A 26185-nucleotide genomic window follows, 5' to 3' on the forward strand; every position below is an offset into this window, starting at 1 on the left:
GTGTGTGTGTGTGTGTGTGTGTGTGTGTGTGTGTGTGTGTGTGTGTGTGTGTGTGTGTGTGTGTGTGTGTAAGAGAGAGAAAGAGAAAGAGAAAAATGGATGCACAGCTGAATGAATACAGATCACCATTAGCCTATTCTTCAAACATTAAAGGGGTTCCAATATGAACAAAGCCAATAATTGCCTTCATAATTAGCATGAATATTTTCCTCCTGTCACTTTGCAATTGCTTTTATACAAACTCAAGCTGATGCTGATACTGGAGCTTTCTAAAAGTAAAAATATATTCATATTTTGTCACTGAAATTTTGAAGACTAAAAATCTAAATCATAACCCATTCTACAATCCACTTTTGAGTGTTTTAAAACCATTTATGCTAAATTCAATGAGAAATTGTTTTAAGGTACTTTTCCCTTAACTGTTTCTCCTTACTTTCATCTAAATATTAATGAAAAATATAAAAATATAGCTGTGTTTTTAAAATAAAGATTAAGAATAAACATTTAATCACCCAAAACGCTACACTGAAATCAGTTAATCATTTGAAGCCCCACTTTGTGATCTGCTTCTTTCAATGTCAGATTAAAATGACTTCGGCCTCTGTGCAAAGAACCTTTTACTTAAATGGTAATCTACTTCAACTACTTTTTCTATGTTAGAGATGTTAAACCTTGAGCTTCAGAAATAGAGAACTTCCAGAAGTTATTAAGCTCTTAAAAATACACACAAAAAAAACAAAAACCAAACAAACAAACAAACAAAAAAAACACCTTAGGGAAGTTTGGTAATATACAAATACTACCATTTTTAGTACCCATAATACATTTAAGTTCATTTTGTTAGTGTGAGAATGTAAAATGTATTATGTATATCTTTATTTGCTCATAAATGTATCATGGTCAGTATATTTATAGATAGAATAAAACGGAAAATGTTCCAGGAAAATATATTTTATAAATGTTTTGTAAATATAATTTTTACATTTTAAACTGTCTTCCCATAGTGGCTACAAAAATCAGAGAGAGAGAGAAAACAAGAGTGAGAACGAGTGAGAGATTGAAGTATTTAGGTATGAAGCGCTAAAACTAGGTTATTTTAAGCTCAATTCCATGGACAGAGGTGGTTTTATCTTCAGTTAAGTGTTTAAAGGCATGTGATAACATTAAATGCAGATTTCCATCTACTTGATGGACTCAGCAAAATCTCAAATCCTCATCTGGTGCCTCCAAGTGTAACTGTCAGTCAGCTGATGTCAAAGCGTAATGTCTCTGCCACGGCCTTACACATCTGGTCCCTGTCAGTGTCAACAGGGCTGGGTGGATGCGGTGTCATGGCAGGCACGATGATTTATATACACAGACCCAAAGATCTCAGCGCTCATTTGGAGGATGCATTTCATCTGGTATACTTGCCATCAGCAAATGATTGACTGAAATTAAACAAAACCTCATATCCTGAAATTTGAGCAGTCTCTGCTCCTCCCCTCTCTTAGATCATGAATATATTTAGTTCGCCAGGGAATTCACAGAAGATCCACGTCAACAGTCTATTAGTGAGAGGGGGGAAAAAATGTGCATTAAACACCTCCATGCTTTAGCCTCTGACCTCCTTAAGCTGGCGCATTTTTAAAATTCTTCATGGGATAAGGAATTACTAACCAGCCACACTGGGAACTCATGACACTGTAGCGTAAAAATCTGAGCAGGATTTTCCTTGAAAAATTTTAACATGGGAAGACCCAACATATTATGTATATCACAAGTGGGCATTGCCTTTATCAAATACGTAATTTAAAAAGTCTCTGTATTATCTCAGTGGATTATCTGAAGTAGCATCTGAAAGATGGGTTCATCTGTGTTTGCTCTTTATTATTTTTTTCCTATCCCAAGTTGGCTTTGCATTTATCAGAGTAAATAAATTCTTCAGCTGCCTTATCAAGAGTGCTATGAGGGGAACACCTTCTCTGCTTTTCATCTTGTATTTAGTTTACTGTATTATTTGATTTTGGATTGAATGAATGTAAATAGAAATTAAATGCAAATTTGAATGAATATAAAAAAAAATGTCTCTGCCTTTAACCTATCTTGATTCCATCTCTCTGGGACAACACACAGGCATGTAACAGAAGACACTCCAAATATCTGTTTCTTGGCTGTTACAGCTCATCGTTGCAATCTGGTCGTGGATAATTCTCTCCACTTGACTCAGTGTGAATTATTATTTTTCACAAGCCTCGTAATGATCTGTAAAACTAACACTTTGGTCCAGTTCACATTAGCATATGTTCAGAACAACTTTAACGCACCGCTGCCCTGATTGGGTCCAGCCAAACTCCTGATTTTGAGGACTTCCTGCAGAGAAACACGATCCACTGACTAGAGATTCTTCCTGCTCCATGACTGTTTGATTGACACAGTTTTAGCTTTGATGGGCATAATACAGATTAGAGGTTTTAACTGTCCCTTTAATTTAGAACCTTAATTGAAAAAAAGAATTAGGGGCCCAATGAATGGCTACGGATCCATATTCCACATGGAGAGGGCTAATTAAGAGCTGTGCAGTTGTTGAGTTGCGCTTTAGCTCCTAAAATGAGGTGTCCCATATATATCAATCTAAAGTTCATTTAACCTAAGCTAACGAGGGTGTGACATATATTTTTATCCCGGTGCTCTAGGCCATTTCCCACGTATCTCTTTTCAAACATGCTATAGCTTGCTTAAGCATTGAAGGCGATTTTTTCAAAAGTAAGTAATGATTGTTTAGGTAATGTCAGGGCAGTGCAAAATCAGCTCTTGAAGAAGGCAGCTGTTCCTGCACTGTCATCTTATCCAGGCAGGCTTGTTCAAACACGCAAAGCGCAGGTTACAGTGCTCTCCATCTAGGTAAAGGTGCAAAAAGTGGCGTGTGTAGCAGCTAGCAAACAGAAGCAAAACCTTTTCGGATCTTGCTAAGCCTCTAGAGAGAAGGAGAACATGCCATTTTAAGAAAAGATGTTCTGAAAGCAAGCGCTGCTGCAGTCACGCCAGTGGTGGAGGTATCTGTCTATGTTCATTCCACAAACCATGCTCGTCCCAGTGAATCCATCTGGCCTCACTACTGCCTCAGATGAGGGCTGATCCGCGGCTTACCTCCCATGCAAGTGCACGCCCTAAATACTCTAGCTTTCCCCTTGTTCAAGGCGGCCCTGCAAGAACTTGGGGGGTTTAAAATCCATTTCCTTTAAAGTGAAATGCTGCTTCTATATTCAGAAAGTTCCCAAGAACCAGCATGACCTCGAATGTCCATTTTGACTCTTTTTGCATTGGCTCGGCCCTTGTACACTGCTTCCCTTCACATTCCCTCCGGCTTTCCCATCAGGGAGGCCCCCTTCGGCAGGTCAAATGCTCAGCCCCTCTCTCCTCTTCGCCTAGAGTCATCTACAAGCCCTCCAGTCAACCTACCAGGGAATAGCCACAGTGACCCAACTCAATTCTACTTGAAACCCTCCCCACGCTTTTCAACAGCATTAAAGTGTGTAAATTCTAAATTCAAGAATTTCATGAATTTTCCAGCTTAACTTTTATTGCTGAACTATTATGGTCTAAAGTTATCTTCTCCAAAAGAAAAGTTCATTTGCCACATAAGACTGTACTCCATAGAGGTGAAAGAAAATGACTGAATCATCTTTAGGGATGAAGGGCACTTACGTGGCCTCTGACCCTATTAATTATATATTTACCATTTAATTTAAATAAGTTACCTAGTTAACTTAGGAAAAAACACAGTAAAGAAGGCAAAACTGTGAACAGGAGAAGGGTTTATGGAAACTTTCTGTACTAGCTGCTCAATTTCTATATACCTAAAACTGCTCTAAAAAAGTTTACTAATTAAAAAACTAACAAAAAAACATAGTGACCCTCTGAATTACCTCACTCTTGAGCAGCAATCATATTCACATATGTAAAATCACTTACTCTTAAGAACAACTCTGTAAAGTAGGTGTTGTTATTCCCATTTTGCAGATGAAGTAAATGAGATGAAGAGAGATTGTAGAACTTGTCCAAGGTCACTAATAAATCGTAGAGTCAGGACTCAAAACCCCTTCATTCTCCCTCCCAATCCCATGATGCTCTCTCCTATATTTTGGTCACATTATATTTAATGTTGGGCTTGGCTGCCAAGCAGCTTAGTGCTAAATGAGAGTAAGATATTACCTGTAACAAATTTGTTTTCTCTCACCTCTTTACTTTCTTTTTTTAGCTGCCACCTGTTGGCAGCTCAGCGGCAGCTCAGCTCGGGCCCGGTAATCAAACCAGGACCCTGCTGCTCAGAGCTCACACTCTTGAGCAAGCTCTGAACCAACTGAGCCACTCGGCCGGCCCTTCACCTCTCTATACTTTAACAATTATTATTATTAGAATGGTAGTGTGATATGCTTTCAATCAGTCATTCAAAAGCCTTCCCTGAGCTTTATCTATGTGCCAGGGGGACAGACACATAAACATGCAATTATATTGAGATGTAAAGATGGGATCCCAGATATACCCTTGGAGATGAAAGTCTTTCTAGAGTCAAAGTCTGAGTACGAGTTATCTCAAGTTAGCAGAGGCAATCTAGGTAGGGTAGGCAGCACGAGGGAAAAGGTAGAGAGGTAAGGAAACAGGATGCAGGGAACACGGGCTAGTTGGGCCTTTTGGAAGTAGTGAGACAACAAACTACTATGGTTATAAACAAATGTTTATGTTTACTATGGCAATTTTGTGATACAGAAAACAGAGTGCTGGAAAATCTTAGTGGAGGTCAGTGTCATGAATCATTTGCTGAAATCACAAGCTTACTAAGCACCAAACTAACTCCCTTCTACCTCACAACCCTGTTTAAAACATTTGTTAAAGGGACCAAGTCTCTCTATGGAAGAGTGAGCGTTTCAGGAAGTATTGTTTTTATTGCGTCTCTGTTACATACACCAGAAACTCCGAAACTTTAATCACCCATTGTACTATCGGGACAAAACAGAATGATTTTAATCTTTCTTTGGAAATTTCAGGATATTACTAATATTTTAATAAATGTTTCCTAGATCTTTGTTTTTGTTTTGTTTTTTAAGTTTGCTTCTCTATAAAAACTCTTTAGGCATGAGTCTTGATTTTTACCTTGACACCAAAATATACTTCTTTGTAAATGCTCATCTGACAATTTATTCTTTGGTCTAAGGAACATTTCTTCCTTCCTTTAAATTTACTTTTTTAAAATTAAGTGTTGTATCTTAGGACCTCAAATATCAATGGGAACACATTTTTTAATGCCCAGGACACACAAAAAATGAAATGCCCCAGGGAACAACAAAAGTCTAGAAATACAAACAAATAGAAGGTTAAAGTGAAGAGGGACTTGGGGCTCATTCATTCTATGCACATGTTTTATGACACGGAGAGAAGTGGACTCACTTGGTAAGATCACCAAGTTTATGAATGACACCTCAGAATACAGTGAATTCCTGAGTTCCAAGACGATGTTGCAAAAAATTATCTCCTAGAGTTCTATGAGTGCGGAAGAGTTGAAGACCCTGAAAGCACAAGTGGAGAAGGAGGGTGATCAGAACTGAGTTGCCAAGCAGTGGCACAGACAGAAGAAAGTTCTGGGCTTTAAGTGTGATGGGTGAGTTTATGCAACTTCCTCAGTGGGACCACATCTGGCATCTCACCTGAGGGGACATCGGCTGACAACAGGCCCTGCAGGAGGTTTCACTGGGGTTTGGTTTTAATGGCCACAACTCTGTCTTCAGATGCCAACAGACAACAGAACCTGCCAGACATTGGTGGCTACAGGCGGTGTCATGCCATTTCATAGTCTTTCTTCTCTGTTCTGTGCGACTCAAACACTTGTCCTTAGAAACTACAAAGGTAACATTTTTGTGTGTGGTTTTTGGCTTTTCTGGTTTCATGCTGTCTTTTGAATGAGGAAAGGCTACTGTGCCACACAGGTGACTACTATAGCCAATAAGGAATTGCATGCAGGAATGGTCTGTTCTGCTCCTCAGAAGAGAAATTTTCTGTCCTCTCATTTAACAATCTGTATTACAATAAAAGCAGGATGATTTTTAAAGGTTTGAAAAGTATCTGCTTTTTTATTTTGCAGATACCATCCTCATATTGATGAGACTAGAATTAAAAATAAAACAAAAGGAAAAACACTAAAAATTAATTTTAAAAATGGACCTAGCACCGTAGAGCAAAGGATTATGGGCCCTATCCATTTGTGCTCCATGTCTTCTATTATTGCCTGCTGACTATTTCTGTTCATAAGGGACCGTGAACTATCCATGAGTGCAAAATGGATACAGCACAAATTGATTCAGTAACATCACACAGACATGTATGAATAATGAGGTTCGGTTGCAGTCTGTCACACAGCAAGCATATCAGTGTAACTGATTTATCGAAAACTTGACTGGGTAAAGCTTCACTCTTAAGAGAAGGTATCAGCTGCTTCTTTACTTTTTTGGTAAAAAAAAAAAAAAAGAAAGAAAAGAAAAAACAAATTTGAGCAAACTCAGAGCCTTTGTCATTTAAAAGGTGGAAAATGCTGAAACTGGCATAGAGCTAACCTATTTCCTCTCTCCTAACCAAAAAGAAAAAGAAAAATGAGGAGAAGAGGGAAAAATGATACTAACATTACCATGATGCTTGAAGGCTCATCAGAGATGCTAATCAATTTCAAATTCCCTAAGGAAAGCTGTGTCTTGATATGGGTATCTATGGACTGTTGGAGGAATATAGATAGCTAAGTCATTAAAACAAGAGAAAATGAGCTTCTCCTTAACCCTTCCTTTAGAAATACCCTAGGATATTCAATGAGAATAACAAAAGGGCACTGCACATTCATTCCACATTTGCCATGCAAATATGGTGGGCGTAGGTGTCCAAAGCTAAGGGGAACACGAAGCACCTCAGGCATAACAGCTCGCTATCTCTGAAATTCTCCATATTCCTTTGTGTTTTCAGAGCAGAAAACATCACATGCTGACTACCTGCCCCCATTTAAATGTAAGAGGTGGGAACCAGACTACCTGACTCCTACTGATGTCTTCCAATTCCCAGGTTCAAGGAGACCTTGAAATTTAAAAATAAAAGATAGAACAAGGAAGATTACGATTTTCTGAAAAGGGAGGTTGAAAGTAAAAGCATGGGTTAAGATACCCATAATTATAACATGTCATTCTACGCAATTTTCAGATGAAGCAGGGACAAAGTATACAGATGTAGAAATTGAACTTGCCTAAGAGTAGAGGAAAAGCTATTCAATAGAATAGGTTACCACTTAGGTCCAAAGGTACCACTTAGTAAGTCACTGAGTTCAAGCCTCAAATAGCATCTCTGTGAGTCCAGTCAATGCGCCCCTAAAGAGGCCCTGTGTGCCAGATACTAAAAACAGAGAAAAAGACCCTTTCTACAGGTTGTAATGTAGGTAAGACCATACGGGTAGCCACTCAACTAAACAGACTCAGAATGGCTCATAGATGCAACACTGCTTCTATAGGTCAAAAGTGTTTAATTTTACAAAATAATTACAAAGAATCCTAGAATTACCACTTTAAACAGGCATTATTTTAAAAAGTGGGGAAAATTAAGCAAATCCAGCAATAACTTGATTAACCCATTCAGACATATTGGTTCATAAAAAATCAATTATTTAATATAGACATTAAGCAAAAACTTTAAAATTAAAAAAAAAAAAAGAAAAAGCATCTGTAATTTATACACTGGCCCTAGGGATATCTTTAGAATCAAAGACAGCTTAACTGAGTTCTGAAGTTCTCACCAAGTGCTTGCACGGGTTTTCAAAGGGCCTTGAAAGCAGCTAGGCACTTTCTGCTTCAGGCCACACATTAACTACATTCCAATGTGCCCTGCACAGAGCAAGCTCTTGATCAATTAGTTCCTACAGCTCTTCAGAATGTTCTTTTTGCACAGTGTGTAGTTAGGTGCTGGGATCTCGGTAGAGATCCTGACACACATATACACATTCTGAAACTCCATGGGCCTAAAATGCATGCGTTTGTCATCTTCACAGCAAAGAGTGAAGAACTGAGGGAATTCAGAAGCGGTCGGGAGGATGGAGTGAGTGGGAGAGGGTTCATAGAGAAAAAGATGGAAAGGGGAGAGATGGGAAAAGAAAAACAAAGAGGACATCTTTTGTTTATAGAAACAGTTTCTGAATTGAGATCTTTATTTTATGTTGAGAAATCAAGTGAACAAACAGGACAAATGCTCTACTGAGGAACTGATACCATCATTTCGAACAGAAACTTGCTCCACAATAAGCACCCACAATGCAGAAAGCTCTATAGTGAATGGCCCCAAGTGCATGCACACTGTGAGCTACACCTAAAGCTTCACACATAGCTAATATTTTATTGAGTTTCAGAAATAAGTCACTAGTCCAATATTTGCGATGATCCGAAAATGAGAACAGAGATGAAAACACTAGGCAAAGTACACACTGTGTCCGGCTGTGACGGACAGGATTACCCAGAATGCCCTGCTTTCTTTCACTGAGAAGCATCGCCACCTGCCCAATAAGCAACTCCACAGCCTCGGCTAAGCCAAGTTCGGTTCCCTCTTCTTCTCTCTCTTCTCAAATCTGTTGTATGGATAGTTCATACCTTTTTTTATGCTAAGATTTGAAAGGTTCATGAACCTGAAATTTATTCATGCGTGGAAAGAGAAATGATACAAAGATTTGTACTGGTGAGAAAACACATCTGACTGTAAGGCAGGAGACCTGGGTTCCAGTCCCCATTTTGTCACCAACTTCCAGTGTGACCTTAAATGTGGCATACTCTCTCTAGGGCTCAGTGCCCTCATCTATGAAGAGAGGATGCTGAAATTAGATTGGGGGGTGGGGGGGCAAGGGGGGGGCCTGGGCTCCAGTTCTACATTCTTTAATTCTAAAGTAGCGTACTTTTTATTTTGCTGAAAATATAACCACAATCATCCTCAAAATATTTTGAGAAAGTTCAGTTTGGTCATTTCTCTAGTAAAATAACTGTCATATAGCACTAAATGAAGAAGCAGATTACAATATAATATACAAATAATTTTGATCATGTTCACACATTCTAGGTGGTAGTATTATGAATAAAGTTTATTTTCATCAGAGCACTTTAAAAATATATTTCTAATTTTCCTCAATGACAATGAATTTATTTTATAATCACAAAAACAGTATTAGTATTAAAAAGCTAAGCAAATACACCTAGCTATTTTCAGGACTATCTTCCAAGATTTTCCCAACAAACATTTGTGACATACATACACGTGTACGTGACCATGTGTGTGTGTGTGTGTGTGTGTGTGTGTGTGTGTGTATGTAATTTATAAAGCACTGAGATTCAGTGAAAAGATTTGGGACACTTAGTAAAAACAATTGACCTAAACATGTTAGACAGTAAATAAAAATCTGTTGGAGGGCTTAGGAGAATTCTGATAATTAATGGAGTACTCAGGTAAAAAAATTAAAACTATTGCTTGAATTAATTTGGGAAGCTCTATCAATAAGAAATTTCTTGTAAGCACTTTAAAATTCATTAGGATTGAGTTTTTCTATATTCTTTCATATGCTTCCATTTCCTCTCTTTCCATAAAATCTATGCACTTTGCTTCCTTGTCAGAATGATCTAAAGTTACTAAGTTGACTTCAAAGGCATCATGTCACACCTGTCCAGCTGTACCGAAGCACCTGATTGCGAGCACACGTCAAACGTAGCATCAACTACCACCTATTAGATCAAGGTTTACTCTGTATGAGAGCAGCAAGGTAAGTGGACTGAATGCATTAAGAAAATCATTTTAGAGCTGGGGAGAGCTTTTAGAAAGTTGTAACATCCATCTTTGAACCAGAAGCAGTGATTACAGAGAGGGGATAATAGGAACGTTATGAGGTTGAAATGGGAGGCAGAGAAATAATTGAGGCACACCCTGCCCCGGCCCCCTAACCTCGGCGACTGAGCAGGCTTCAATTTTAGAGCAAATACGACATTGGTCCACTCTACTGTCCTCCAGAACTGTGTGTCTCAGCCTATCCCTACACTGTCCATCACCCCTCTGTCACAACTCAGGCCCTGAGATGCCTCCTGATGAAGATGCAAAGTGTGCAACACATCCCTACCCCCAGACACACTAGAGCAAGACTGTGCTCTAGCAAAGGTGGGGGCAAAACACGAAGGTAATGCAGCTTCCAAATCTATTGTCTGCAAGTCCTAGGGGACAAAAGGGAAAAATTCTGTACTTGATTTTCCAGAGAAACAAAGCATCCCAGAGGACTGGGGGCCCAGAAATGCTCCTTTCCTGCTGCAGCTCCTTTCTCTGGGGTGGTGAACAGTTTCATTTCCTGCCTGGGCTTTCTACAGTGAACTCTAATAACTCAGCCCTCTGCTTTCCTGACAGTTTAGTTAAACCCACAGAGCAAAATGGTACCAATAGAATCCCAGGCACAAGGGGAGTTGCCCATAGGCTCAAATTAACTACCAGTCCCCAAGTAGCTCACCTTCACGTAGCACAAGGAAAGAACTCTGAAGCAAAACCAAATCCATGAGTAAAATTCATCAAGCCAGGAAAGAGGAGAGGGGAAAATAAACACTTCAAGTCCACCGCCACTATTGCCAACTCTCTCTCCTTACTCCAGGTCCTAACAGAGACTACAGTCACAGCCACCCCTCTGCCTGGAGAGGCAAACCTGTTTTTAATGCAAAACTCCTTTTTCCTTTCTCTGTTTTTTGTCCTTGAGACCAGCACTGAGCTCACTGACGAAGCAGGGCCTAAGGGTTTACACCTGTGACCCAAACTTTCCACTCTGTGTGCGATTTTAAAGAAAAACAACTCAAGGGAAGTTTCTGAACCACTGCTTTTCCTTAGGCCAATGGTTACCGACAGTGACAGCAGGTTTTTGTTTTTTTTTCATTTTCAAATGTGACCCAAATTTATGAAATAATACACCAGATTTCACCTTCACTTCTTTCCAAGTCCCTCCCAATGCCATCTTTTCGTACATACCTGTAAAGAGTGAACATCAACAGTTAAGCCGCTACAGATAATGGCTGAAGATTACCTAAGATGACAACCCAATGCGATTTTTCTTTGGGATAGATCTTGTTCTATCCCAACTTAGGTAGGGCACTAGAAGAATTAATACAGACAGGAGAAGCCGAACAATGAGACATGGATCGCTCCGAATAGGGCAGAACACCAAGGTTCTCCTGCTTGGCCCCAAGGACAGCACATAAATGTGTGGATTTGCCTCACAGTGTGAGCCAGTGTGAGCGAGGGTGGCGCTCATGAAGTTGTGGCAGTTAGTGTGTGAGAACTTCAGTCCAACACCGATGAAAAGCACATAAAAGGTAGTTAATCAACTATGAGAGGTTTTATGCCCCAGCAAATCCATCACAGCAGCCTAAGAAATGTAATAAACAATAATTACGATACTCTCCTCTCCATCTCTGGCTATTCCCATTGGTTTGTAGAAACGTTCCGTCATTTTAAATGTATTGTCATGGTCTCTTACATTGAAAGGGAATGGCAGGATGGGGGGCACTCCCAAAGATACACACATGAACCAAGCAAGACAGAGCCTGAGATCCTCACCGAAGGTTAAAGAAAAGGGGAGTGAATTAGGTTTCATGACTCCTGGTGTTAGACACCGTGCTGTGTGTTCTATAGCCAGCTGTCTTTCCTCGTATACCCAGCAAAACTTGGAGTAAGAACCATCCTCTCATTACCATCTCCAGTTTAGGATTAAGTCAGGAGCACTAGGAGACTGACTGACTCGTAACAAGTCAACCGGTTTCTAAGTGTAGGAACAGGAATCAACCCCAGGTCTTTCAGACCCCAAAGCACTTTTCATGACACCATGATTCTCAGGACAGTGCCCAAGTGATTTAGAGAGAGACGCATCGGTTTGCGAAAGCAGTTCGCCCTTGCACAGCCAATGCTTCGCTATGCTACCCAAGTTCCGCTGTGGATTTAGAGACAAGAAACAGCTCATAAACCGTATTAAGCCATAGCCTAAGTCAAAGATGCAGGTATTAAGTGCTGAGTCACTGCTATGCTTTGCAGAGATAATATTGTATCCTCCCTGTCCCCATATTCTAGCCAGTCAGTGAGGCTTAGAGAAAAATAGCTCAAGTGGAGCTGGGCACCAGAGCTGAAACGACAGAGATGAATTCCCTAGCCTGAATTCCCTTCTCCACTCCCACACCTCAGCAAGCATCAGTGTCGCCTGTTTTGATGAATCATACACATGGGAACACAGCTGATGTCTCTGGGCCAAATTTGGATAGATTTGGAAGGATAGCATGGAATGCTATCCTTCCCATCTGTGTTGCATGAGGAATATTTTTGCAACATTAGTTTAGAGAAACTCACTTTGTGACACTCATCTTTCCTACTTTTTTTGTCACCATCAGTGAAGTCAGGTCTGCTGCTCGTGCACCACTCACTTGATGTCTACTAGAGGAGATAAGGCAAGCTTGCAACTAGCTACAATACAAGATGCACAGAGCCTTCAATATTCAGGGTAGGCCACCAGGGAGGGCACAGAAGTGCCAGCACTTGAGCCCAGTATTGTAGAAAGTGTGACAGCAGAGTCGGGAAAACAGGAGAGAGACTATTCCAGGCTGATAGAAATGCGTAAAAAGAGACTACAGCCCTAAGTTAACTGCGAAGAGGGTATGTTTGTCTGAAGTATTTCTTTTATTCTTCCACGGCCCAAATCTTTCTTTGGGGGAGCGTAGTCTCAATAAGGAAAACCAATCTTTAGAAGACTACTAAGAGGTTACAGAGTAATTTACATTTAAATAGGTAATTACTGAACAAAATCGAAATATAAGTCTAAGGGAATGATTATAATGGTGGAATTGAGACAACATGACAAGTGAGGGGCCCTCTCAGCATCTATCAAAATCTCATCACTTAAGGCAGTCTTTTCAAAGTGAATGATCTGGACTTTTACCAGTATTGTGAGAAGAACTACAGGTAATATGTGGATATAGCATTAACAAACAACGAATCATAGGATGAGAACATTATTCCTTTATGAACCTTCTCTCAAGTAGTCCAGGAGAAAATCTCAGTATGGCGATAAGAAGTCGTTAACACCTAACACTGGTGAATCTCTACTTTTAAAAAGAGAGTAGGTTTCAGGAGCAGAGCCTCGTTTGCTTGCTTATGGCAAGTATTAGTATTCATTGCAAGGAATGTTTAGAAAAAAGAGATAAAGTTTCCATGGAAAAATATTAGGTAAAACATATTAAGATCTATATTTTTTTTAAAAATATATATTAAGTAAATTGCATGACCCACGTTTGAGAAACCCTGTCTCATGGACTGTTCCTAAGGCAGCTTTACCTTTTGGCTTTAGTGACCCAGAAGTAAAATCTGAGAGTGACAGTCAGCAGGAAAAGCCAGCTCTGAGCACTAATGGCAGCAGACCTAACGGCAGGGCTTGGAAATGCTACCGCGCTCTCCTCCCCAAGCAGAGGCAGGAAAGAGATCCCTGGCCCACTGCCCAGGTCTTTTCCTTTGCACAGCAGATCAGAAATAGTCAGAAAAGGTAACGAACATATGCATGCATCCATGCTGACATCAAAATCAGACTTCGGGTTTTTTCTTTTTTTTTTTTTTTACAGTAAATTCATAATAACATTATAGTTACAGGAATGAACCATTTAAATCCAAATTTTCAAATGCAACACAGCATTGTGCTCTCTTTTCATGACCTATTTACGCTTCATTTAATGCTCAACACCACTGACATCCTTGCAGAAATGATAACACACAAAGCCATATAGCTTTCTTTTTTAAAAGCAGAGTTATGTAAAGTGTGCTTTAAAACATGTGTAGAGAAATGTGAAATCACTATTTTTTTTAAAAGGGAAGAAATCTTGACTGTTTTGTTTTGTCAGAAAGAAAGTTTAGCACCCAATAAAAAAGAAATTATACTTACAGCTTTAAATAGGAAAGACTCACATAGTCAAAATGCACATATTTTGTTGAAAATAGTCTCCCTTAGGCAGGGAAAATAAAATTGCTTTTAATGACAGAACTTTTTAGATTGTACTTGGAAGGGAAGGGTGTTTATGAGAAATAAAGCTGCTGGGTCACAGAGCAAAATACAATGGAGAAGTTCCTCACTTCTCAGTGCATAACTTGATAAGAAAGCAAGCCCTGCTAGCTGAGATCATCCAATAAAGGTCTATTCTGCACTGTACCAGTGCCAGGTGACCTTCCTTAGAAGGTGATTTTGAAATCTTCCAGGTCTCAACAATCACACCTTTAGAAATTAAGGAATGTGCCCCAGGGTGTGAATGTTAAAACCTCACCATTTTTGATATGCCACCAGCTTCAACATTTCTTTTGGTTGAAATATACATTATAACTTATGAAATTAAACTCTCATTAAGTAATCCTTCATATTTTGATATGAATCCATAGCCTACACTGGATGTAGAAATACCCAGTTGAAAAGTTAAAAAAAAAAAAGTAGGTCAAACAGGTTATTTGGGATCATATAAGCATTAAGGAAATAGAGTTGCTTCACTAAATGTCATATTTTCAAAGGAGCAAGCCTGCGATGTTGTCAAACCCGTTTATGTGTTGATGAGTTTACAGAATTTAATTACTTATGCGTGGTGGAGAAGAACCTGGTTTCTAGGACATTTGGTGAAATTTAAACCACATCCTGCTCCAGCTACCAATGAGTGCTCAGCAGGATCTACAACATAATTTGCAGGGCCCAGTTCAGAATTAAAACGTGGGACCCCTTGTTCAAAAATTATGAAGAATTTCAAGGTAGCAGTGCATAACCTTAAATCAAGTGCCAGGCTCTGTGAGATGGCGCAGGTACAACATTCATGGAGCCCGTTATTCCTTTTTCCAGCCTCTAAAAAAGTTCTTTTCAAATCAGTGGCACAAAGGTGCCCATCCTCCGTTCAAATTAAAATAGATCTTCAAACGTCCATTGCCCTTAACAGATTCAAAGATGGGCATAATTCAGGTTCTCCCCCCGCCCCCAAGCCTGAATCAAGACTTCTCAAAATATTTCAGTTTCCTGCTGCGGAGTGAAGCCAAGAACTCACATGGTTGTGAACAACAGGCACTTCAGTATATTGTAAAGGAAGGAGTTAACAGTCATCTGAAAGTCAAGGCCTGTAGCCCACCGCCGTCTGGCTGACCTTGCCACAGTGGCGGCTTTCTTTTCTTGTTAATGTGTCTTTCAACACTCAAACAGGATGTCAGCTATGAGAGAAAGTTCCTGGCCTTTTCCTACCATGAACCCCAGAGCTGTTTCTACGCCACACAGGAATCCCTGTTACTTCCCAGCGATCGACTGTACATTGTGGCTTAACTTCAAAATGAAGCAAACCTACAATACCTTAGAAGTAAACAAACACCAGAAAGAGCAGTCATTCTACCAATTCTGCCTCTGAATTTTAGCATCTTTTCTTGATTCTCCATTTCGGAAGCTTCGAATGATCCTCTGTGAGTTTAACAAGTCTTTCTGGCAGTGAAATATGAAGAGGTGATGATTTCCTCCAAATTAGGAGGACATTAACAATTAAGTGTTAATGCGAACACGGTTAACAGTAATGCAATTATAGCCGTATTCCACAAAGGGCAATAGGAAATAATTACTCTGATTCTCAAGTGATAGTTGTAAGAGAATGAGATTCTTGGTCTAAAATTCATTAGGAGGGGCTCTGAAACTCAGAAACACACCTACAGTTGGAGGAGCCTGTCCTTCCCTGGAAGGATAATCCCGTCATTGCTAATGCAGGCACTCTCTCTGGCTGTCTTGCTTTTGCTCCTGAAAAACAGCTGCAGTGGGGATCCTGGGAGACCACTAACCTATGGCTCCTGAGGCTGCCATACTGTCCTGAAAAAGGCTTATCTGAATAACCAGAGATGCTGTGTTAAGCCTCCAAGCTGGACCAAAAGCAAATGGCATCCAATCATCATTACGTGGCTTCGAAGGATGATGAAGTGTATCCCAGGAAATGACTAATCTCCAATTACCATATGCATGTCAGCAGGACCAGAGAGAGTGATGTAATAGCAGATAAACCATTAATGCCTATCTCAATCTTATTTGATTAAAACTGGAGGACTAAACAGAGAAGCTGACAGAATCAGTCAATTGCTAATGTTTTCTCCTAATGATGCATAGATGGAACTCTAAAATGTGTCTCCACTCCATGTTAACCCTTGATTTTAGCAGTCCTTCAACAATCCATAAATCCTTCTCCCCTTTCATTCATCAAAGATTAACATTGCTAATAATGGATAAAATGAACTTTTGAAATTTCATTTCTCTATCCCCTGCTCTCTGATGGACATCCATGAGAATGATAAAATGAAATCAGGAGAAAGATCATTTCTTTTTTGTCTCTTTCCTTCAACACAAGCCCATCTGTTAACCAATTCTGATGTTTTCTTTCTTTGCTATCTGCTCAGAGCTATTAGAACCTGTCCCAATACCAGAGGCTCATACAGGCCCTATGTTTCATGGGTGAATTAGCATCATCATCTCCTAGCTGCTTTCCCTTGTTCCCTTCCCTTCTCCCCTCCCAATTTAACAGGCCTTCCCAGGTGTAGAACTCAAATGACTCCTTGCCCTATAAGAACAAATACAATTCATGCTTGGTTCTTCAAAACCCTCAGGGGGGGTCTGGCCCCCCTGAACCTATCCAACCATAATTCCAGGACTCCTCTGTCAACCTGGTCTTCTCACCTGCCCTGTGAACTCCCACCTTCAGGCCTCTGTTGATTCTCCTTTTGTCTACCATTCCCTCATGCCTCCACTGGGCTTTTTGCAATGGTTAAGCTCCTCTCTAATGCTTCCACCACTTTCTTAGCCTACAAACAACTATTCCCTTTCTGAGATCCAACAGGACTGAGAACATTATCACACTTGAAGTATGTATTTATAGAGATAATCTTTTTAAAACCTGGAGCACAATCCCAATTGCATTTTATATTCCTTGGCATTGACAAGGACCACTCGCCATCTTCTCTTTATCCTTCATTTTGAGGTACATGATCTATAAATTCAGGCTAGTCAGTTGAGGACAGAAATATCAATTCTGATTGAATAATGCAGCCTGGATAACTAGTAATGAACTTCTTCTACTAATAGGTTATTCCACTTGCAAATTATAGGCAAGGTAAGGCAGTGTTGCTTAGCGATGCCAGACCACGGGTTGTGATGATTCACGACAGTATGTCGTCTACCAAAAAATGCCAAAAGGATGTATTTGGGGATCAGTTCAGATGTAAATGGTAACCAATGAAAACAGAATTTAAAAATCAAAGAATTCAGTAATCTTCTTCACTGTTGGGCATTATATCTATAGGGAATAATAAAGTCAATAATATTATACATAGAGTAGTTGAAGTTTTCTCTATTGCTTCTTTCAACATTTAATAAGTGACTTCTGTGTCAGGATATTTTAGAAATAACTGCCATAAGACATCCTTGCAAAGCGTCAAAATAAATAGCCTTAACTCTGGACTGGTAATATACAAGTTCTTGAAATTGCAGGAAAATCTATACCTATTCATAGAAAACACATGCACACACACACACACACACACACACACAAAACCACAAATGCAAAATATGAAATGTAATTGAATAATTTATTACTCCAAAATAAATGTAAATGTTGAGGGAAAGGGAAAAAAATCCAATCTTTACAGTGTTTGGAGCTAGTTTCACCTACAGTAACTGGACATCTGGCAGGTCTCAGAACCAGTCAAACCAGTACTTCCAAACACTTGTTTTATCACAGTAGAGTCATTTAAAGGATCTATGCTTACAATGAGTTAAGACTATCTTTCTCTCAGCTACTACAAATAGTCATGTTAATAGTATTAGTAATGATAAAAACTGTAACATTGTGGATGTTAAAACATCCAAAGTTAGGAAAGGTCTTTTGAGATTTTTTTCCTCAGAACCACAAGGAGAACATGCAATATAGTCTTTACATTCCTGGTTGCTCATTAGCAACCATCACTCCACAGCTTTTATATTAAAAGCATGGGCACTTCAAGACTTTAGTCCTTCATAAACTTTGCCCAAAGGACATTAGCAAGAAGCATGCATCAGGTGACAGGATAGTGCCTCCCAGGACAGGGGTACTTGTCAGGCTGTGCAACAGGATCCCACGGACCTGTCTCAATCAAGTTAATTAGAGACATCTGCGGCACAGAGATCAAGCCAGGCTAGCCCTGGGAGCTTATTTGCACCAAAAAGGTACAACTCATGTGGGAGGTGAGAGGGCTAGAATGACAAACAGATAGCAATCAGTAACGTGAGCCTGCGCAGTCATCCGGAGCATACTCACTGCTGAAATAAAGCTGGTAGGACCAAGGGATGCAAATGTCAAACCGATGAAAAGGCTCAAGGATATTTGAACAAACCTTTGATATTCTTAGCCCCTGCAGGAATCTCAACACTGTAAATGGAGCCCCCCTCCACCTCCACCCCCAGCACCTGCTTGAACTCTTCATTCACCTATGCATTACCTCCCGGGGTTGCTCACACTCATTCCAGGGACCCTGACCACTGTTTTTTCTGCAAACAACTCTGCCCTCTTCCAAGATGTTGTTACTGATGAAGATTTAGCTCAGGGACACATTGCGTTTGAAGTTGAAGCCTTTGTATAGCTGACACTTTGAAACCTTGCCTCTGGAACTTACACTGTACAACTCCAATCCTGGCTCCAGAAAGCCACATCATCCCCCAGCGCCGCATTCCAGGCCTGGTTTGTAGCGGGCTGGCTCTACTGAAGTTAGTAGAATTTAAGTGTTTAAAGTATTTCTTTTATTCGTCCTTTTATATATATTTATATATATATTTATATATATAATTCTTAAATTTCCCAAAAAATGATAGCAACCAGCTTCTCCCAGATTGCACTGATTCTTCTCTGTGTACATACACTGAGAAGAGCGAGGTGTCTTCACCAGTAACACATGGGCTGTTTTCTCTATTATTACTAAGGTCTCATGTTAAGGTTAACTACAGTTCACTGGAGAGGCTGATAGAACTAAGTCAGAAACTCTGGCTATGACAGACCCAATTCTCAAAGCTGAAGGAATCTGAAAATACAATTAGCTTAGTCATCTATAATTTGGTGTGGGATGGATGTCACACCATGACACACTCTTCCAGCTCTGGAACATGTTTTGGTTGAATGTTCTAATTCATTAACGATTTTGTTTTCATTTGACTTTCACATCCACATAGTTAATATACCACTCTCATGGGTTAGCTACAGAGCTCCATGAAAGACAGGCTATAAATTGGTGGCCTATGGACCAATTTCAGCTCCATATGTGTAAGTTTTGGCCAGCACAGTGTTTCGGGATAATCTGAACCAATATTTAGAAATCCGGAGATCTCATGTAAGTACAGATTCCTGTCTTCTTATGAAAAATCAGAAGATCTTACATCACTGGCTCCATATTCTTCTTCCACAGAAATATTCTGCCAGAATGGGTGAGCAGCCATCCCTTTCAGCAGGGTCCTAACTCACCTGGTTTGTACATCTGGCCTGATTTTCTCACTTAGGTATCTGCCTGGTTGCAGTAGCGTGTAAGTTTGCATCCAATGCCAAAGAATCTCTCTCTGTCATTTCTCAGAGTTTGCCACATAATCAATAAAAGTTTACAAATTCTCTTCTGTTTTAAAAAAATATTCATCAGCAGAGAATAGCCAGAATAGTGTTTTCAAGGATTTCACAGACAGACTGACTTCCATATTTGAATGTAAAATTTTCCCAGAGGACCAGAAACCCTTGCTGAGTTGTCCTCCAAGCATGACTAATACCATATTGGGTAGCTGTGATCATGGGACTATGCATCTCTGCACTGGCCATTAAGAATGGCTCAACTGCAATTCTCCAACCTATAGCATCCTGGGATGGCTTTACCATGTTGGAGAGCCTATCTTCAGTTCAACAATTTTGTAATAAGATGCCGAGCCTGAAGGTATCAAATACTGGCTATTAGAGGGAACACCACTTCCATCTTGTTAAATTTGTTTTGGAATGAAAATTACTGATACTAGTCCACCATGTTCCAGTCAAGAGTCACTCATTCTGAAGACAGAGGGTAGACAGTAAGTGTTCCAGAATGATGCTGGCTGATCTGGCAGTGGTAGGGAGCAAGGAGAAGCCATAAAGATCAAAGACAGTATAGATGCATGATTATTCAAGGCCACTGTAAGTGAAAGGACAAATTATGGTAACTCATAACTGTCCAACCGACAACTTTTCAAGGGCTATGAAAATTCTATAAAAAGCATTCCCTATTAGAAGAATACTGCCCCTCGATTACCACAGTGACTATGAAATTTGAGGTTACTGCCTGCTTCTACACTATGTTGGCACCATACTGAATAAATTTGTAGGCTAAGATGTGTACTTGACCAGGAAATGACTAATAAGTTATTAAAGGATGTATCCTCAAGTTACTACCTGTGGCATTTGTAACATGTTCCCTGCTGAACAGAGGTGTCATAGTGGCACGGTGAATAAACAACCCTTTTTTCTCCCTGTAAGTTATACAGGATTGCGCATTAATAATTAATTTGTCTTTGTGAATTAACACACACGATCTTTTCAAACAGGTACTGGTGCAACCTCACCCCGCTCTTGTGAGGTGGCTAATCATTTCATGCACTTCACACTTACCCAGCTATCAGTATCACTGAACTTAGCTGGCTAAGTGTGAAATGGCAGATGGTTTGCAGTGCTCAGTAATACCTGATGAAAATTTAGCACAGGAAACTATATAAGGGCTTTGAGGGGAGGACGGTGGTTTATATGAACTTTCCTAGGAACTCCAGAGAAACAAAAAGCCACTGCTGTCCATATTAAAGGATTTGGTGAGGATTCTAGAAGAAAAATGTCAAGAGATTTTTAAGGCTTTCAGTAGCACAATATTTTCAAAGTGCTTCAGAAGTTATTTTAATCTGCTGCATTGCTAAAAGGGGACCAGGGCCTGAAATGTTAGTAATAATTCTGAGGGCTGCTCATGGACTGTATCAACACCACTATAAACTTGCATAAGACTTATATGTCTGAAGATGGATTTATTGAGGGAATCCCACAACCTTATTACATATTTCTCATGAGAACATCCCATTGATAACACCTCCAAAAGTGAGTAAGCCCTTTGGATTGTTTTACCTGAGATCACACTACTTCAGGGTCGTAAAATACCCAGGCTGAATTGTTTCTGGAGCAATGGGTGTTGTTAATTAATATCAACACTTCCCAGATCCTTTTAAAATGTCTAATTTCAAAATATTTTACAAGAGTGAATTTCAAACTGTGTTCATGTTTTTCACAGCATGGTATCTGTTTGAAATGGTATAGTTTAAAAATCAGTAAAACACGAGATGGAAGATACCAGGGTGGCTTGAGAGTTTATAAAGAACGAAACTCTTGAGAGCAAAACTCAAGTACATAATGCTTAGAACGGAAACACGTAAACCTTTACAAGTCTATATTTTCATAACTCCCTCATGAAGCAGGGATCCAGTTTTAATGATACACAAAGCCATCAACTGGCTTGTTTAGAGTTTCCAAACAGATCCCTCTATCCCTGCTGTTTCTCTCTTCTGGTTTAACTATAAAATAAATGAGAATGGCCAGTTCAATGAGAATATCTGAATGGAATTGGGTCAGGGAGGAGGGGGGAGATACTTTATTACCTTTCCATCAAGTCCAATTTCTAGAATTTTATGTGTTAGGATTTTATTACTCTAACTCTCTAAAAAAATGCTTTATTTTTGGTCCATTTAGCTGTCTTTAAAATGTTTATTTACACACACACACACACACACACACACACACAGAAATATACAAACCATGTCGTTGTTGTGTACAACAGGAAGCATATTCCTTTCATGTTTATTATATCCTGACTCCTTCATGAAATGATTTGATGTGGTCACAAATAAGAATCAGACCTAACGAACCCATTAGATTTTAGACAGCTTAAAAACAAAACTGCCAAATATGAAGAGGACGAGAAGTCAGTTACAATGAAAACAACTTCAAGTCATATATGTGCTGACTATTTATTTAACCTGTATTACTATGTGCTAGGTGCTGCTGGGCCTGTGCGGGGAACAGGACAGGCCATGTGGCAACTGAACATAAAACCTAGCTGAGCTTTCTAATGTCCAAAACAACAACAATAACAACAAAAGAAACACAAGGCATCACATAGTCTTATAAGGGAGGTAATGGTTTATCAAGAGATTTTCCTAGGTAAGAATGAGGAGAAATTTAATGAATAGGCCAATGTATATAAAGAAACTATTAAACAGAATAACAAGAGTATTAAAATATAGATATTTGTTTACCTACCCTTAAGGCTCTCTCTTCTCTTAAAATAGATAACTCCTGATCTTTTGAACTAAGTGATCAATACAGTAACATCTGGAGAAAGCTTATCTTTCTGGACTGTTTACAGGTACAAAGCTAGACCTAAAATTGCATGTACAACTTAATAAAAGAGCAGGACAAAAAAAGGTCATTTTTTTATATGGGGTATTAATACTCTAGAAAATTTTCTATATTCTGTTTGTAATTGTAAAAGAATCTCTGGCAATTACATTTATTACATTCCTTTGTTTTCCAGGTGTCTTTTGGTGATACATGTTATGTTTTTATTTGTTTTAAATAAATTCTGTATAATCCTACTTTCTTTTGGGTGGACCTGATAATAATAACCAAGCTACCAGGGGAAAGGTTTCTCCAGGTGTGGCTTGACTAATTTCTACCTGCACAGTCTCCTTTTTACAGGCTGGTTCTCATGTGACTAATGTAGGTCACAAGATATGAATGGTGGTGTTTTTTTTTAACTTCAGTAAATGCCTCCAGACCTTTAATTACATAGTACTTTATTTGTTAAATTATACAAATCAATACACCCTAAATCAAATACATACCTACTCTAAAGAGAGTTCCCCTTGGTTTTGAAACTCACTTTAACAAGCTATCAATCAGAGGCTCATTTTAGAGGTAGCATAACTGATTAATAGCAGTGGGATTCCTGGACATTTTTAGTGATAACCATTGCGATATAGGCGCAAGTTTTCAAGCCCTAGGACGAATAAAGCCTGACCAAAAAAACAATAATAACAAAAACAAAAACCCTGACAGATACAGAATGCCAGGATAGAAATACTACTCATTATATCATACCTAATAATCCACATGTGTCTCATCACACAGCTGTTTGTTATACCCTGTTGCCCAAGAAAGCTCCTCGCTTCTCTTCCTCAGCCAGCAATTAATATGCACATCAAGCACCGGGGACAGACATCTATGGAGAAAGGACAGGCAGGCAGGCAGGGGATCCGCAGGCATAAAGACCAAGGCGAGTAATATTCTCAGCATTATTCAGGAATGTTTAGTTGCTTGCTCAAATTCATCATTAACAAAGGGCCTATTTCCCAAAGGTCTGCACTGTGTAATTAGCAGCAACAAACACTGCCCCTGCTCAGGTCAACCTATGGGATTAGTTACAAAGGTTTTGTAAATTTCAGAAGCTATCTACACAGATGTCTGAAAAAAAACACACACACACATACAAACACACAGAACAGTATAATGGATGCAGTCAGAGTCATTAAGTAGTTTAGGATTTGTGAGACTCAGACAACCAATACATTTTATGGGGAAAGTCATAAAAGTCAGACAGGAAAAAATATATAGCATGAAAGTTGCAAACTTCTAGACAGCATGTAAAAAATGCTGAAAAGTGGCAGGGGCAAAGGAATAAACATACCAACCAGAGTTCATCGGTCTTAATAAATAAGACAAGGTCACCTGAGTTTACTTCTGGAACCAACAGAAGTCCCTTAGTATCTAATTATTTTTGTAAAAGGATTGACTTTTTTTTTTTCATGCTCCCATTTACTGTTGCATTAGATTGGTTCATACTTCATTAGTCTTTCTAAAATAAAACTTTCATTTATTTATGGAAGTTTTTATACTTCTCTAAAGAACATACGCTCCAAAACATAATTATTATGTTTTATATCCAATATATATAAAATTTATAACATATATATATATATATATATATATATATATATATGCTCCAAAAACATATAATTAAGCAATGCTAACCATTCAATCATGAAGGTATGCTATACTAAACGAGATGCAAATACATGCTGGTAATTCATACTGATTAAAAGTCCTCAAATTAAATCACCACATTGTACACTTCAAATATCTTACAGTTTTGTCAATTATACCTCAGTAAAGCTAAAAAAATAAAAGTCCTTACATTCAAGAAACTTATTTTAAAATTTAAAACATAATTTGTAAGTGAAGGGGTCTGGAATAACATCGTGAATAAAATGAAGGCTTAATGACCTCATCTTAACAATGAATTACTCTAGTTTGTAGAGATTTCTTCATGCTTAGTAAACAGCAATGCTCTTTTTTTTTATGATGGTTATTAGTGTTTAAATAGTCTGTCAACTTTCAATTCAGAAGTCAAAACTATTGTCTTGGTTGCCAACAAAAATAATTAATAAAACACCCCTAACCCCAGGGTAAATATGTAAGCAAGTGCATGGTAATGGATTATAAAAATAGCACTTCCTTCTACATCTAGTGCTAATTAAAATCTGATCAGAGTAATAATTGAGCAGTGCCCAGGCTACCCTTGATTTTTCTTGTCAGGTTTCAATTGTTTGACACAAATGCACTGACCTCAATAAATGAAAACATTTTTTTATAAAAAAACTAAATTATAGCTATCCTTATTTAGGACAAAAAGTGACTGACTGTCACCACAGGGTTTTGAAGTTACAGGAGACACAAATTTTCTACGGAGTCGCTCACCGCTACCTCTCTTCATGAACTAGAAAGCCCCAGGCAAGTCTATAAAACTTGTCTGAAGAGGATTCCCCCACCAAATACACAACTCCTAAACAAATCCCAATTTAAATAAAAGAATATTATCTAACCATGGACTGAGTGAGTGTGGTTAAAGGTCTTAGGCATGCTGCTAAGATCTTTACAGGTACTATCTCAAATCTTCACAGCATTGTGCTGAAGTAGGACTATTATTAGCCCCATATTACAGATAAGGAAACTTAAGTCTCAGAGAATCTGACTCCAGAGCTCTCATTCTTAATTTGCTGTATTAACTAATTAATAGCAACAACAATAATAATGTATACCAGCATATTTTTTAAAACAAGATAAAGGAACTCGGGTTTCCCGAGTACAATCCTTGCAATCTGAAAAATATTATTTTATCAAAAAAGGTAAAATACCCAAACTCAGTTAAATAGTACTTACTGAATTCTAAAACGGAATGTCTAAAGAACCTACACGTGCCTGCTTCCATCAGTTTTTTAGAAAGACATTAGAAAATACCAAATAGTACATAGTTCCCCATCCAAAGTGCCCTACAGATACGCTTCGTATATACAAGGCTCTATTGAAGTCAGAAAAGCCAACGTATTACTATTTTGATATGATTAATGAAATATACACTAATGCTCAAATTGAAGAATTTTTTTCCCCCATAAATCAACATATGGCTAGAACTGTCTGCATTTTTATCCAGTCAATATTCACTCTTTCTATTTAAAATTAAGTTCGACCACATTTTGTGTGTACCTCCTTCTTGCCCTATGAAAGGGTACAAAGATGTATCAGAGATGCTCCTAAGGAGTTAGGTGACAGGCGCCAAAAATGCCAACTATCAAATGTCAACTATAATATATGATAGAGTATAATAAAGGCTAGAATTCTTGTGTGTGTGTGTGTGTGTGTGTGTGTGTGTTTTTTACAAATGTACTGCACCGAGCTCCATGTAAAGCACTGTCCTGGTACCATGCAGATATCAAGACTAATGGCACAGACTCTTCCCTCTGAAGCATTTTAGTGAGGAAAAGGAAGTGTTCAATAAACCAGCTACGTGAATACCTGGTTCCCTTTGCAAGTGCATAAAAGGCCAACAAAACCATCAAGAAGGGCTTCACAGGCGCCTTCTCAGAAGAAGCCGTAACTGAAGCAGAACCAAGCTGGTGAGACACTGGGAAGACTGGGCGTGGGTGGGAGGAGACAGCAATAGGGAAGAGCGAAGTGAGACATAAACAAGT

At 38.9% G+C, this 26185-nt stretch overlaps 1 protein-coding gene across 6 annotated transcripts in view; it reads right to left on the reverse strand.

Annotated features, from left to right (window-relative positions):
• The window catches only part of EFNA5 (ephrin A5), a 286192-nt gene that overhangs the window by 71556 nt on the left and 188451 nt on the right, over positions 1-26185 (reverse strand). Inside the window, exon 1 of one of the 6 annotated variants that reach the window (XM_019653144.1) lies at positions 11035-11151. The exons of the other annotated variants lie outside the window; for them this stretch is intronic. Within the exon in view, the coding sequence (XP_019508689.1) occupies positions 11035-11051 (17 nt within the window). The 5' untranslated portion in view covers positions 11052-11151. Of the gene's footprint in view, positions 1-11034; positions 11152-26185 lie in introns of those variants that run through there. 6 annotated transcript variants of the gene reach the window in all.

This window comes from Hipposideros armiger, unplaced genomic scaffold (genome assembly GCF_001890085.2).
Source record: "Hipposideros armiger isolate ML-2016 unplaced genomic scaffold, ASM189008v1 scaffold_196, whole genome shotgun sequence".
NCBI lineage: Eukaryota > Metazoa > Chordata > Mammalia > Chiroptera > Hipposideridae > Hipposideros > Hipposideros armiger.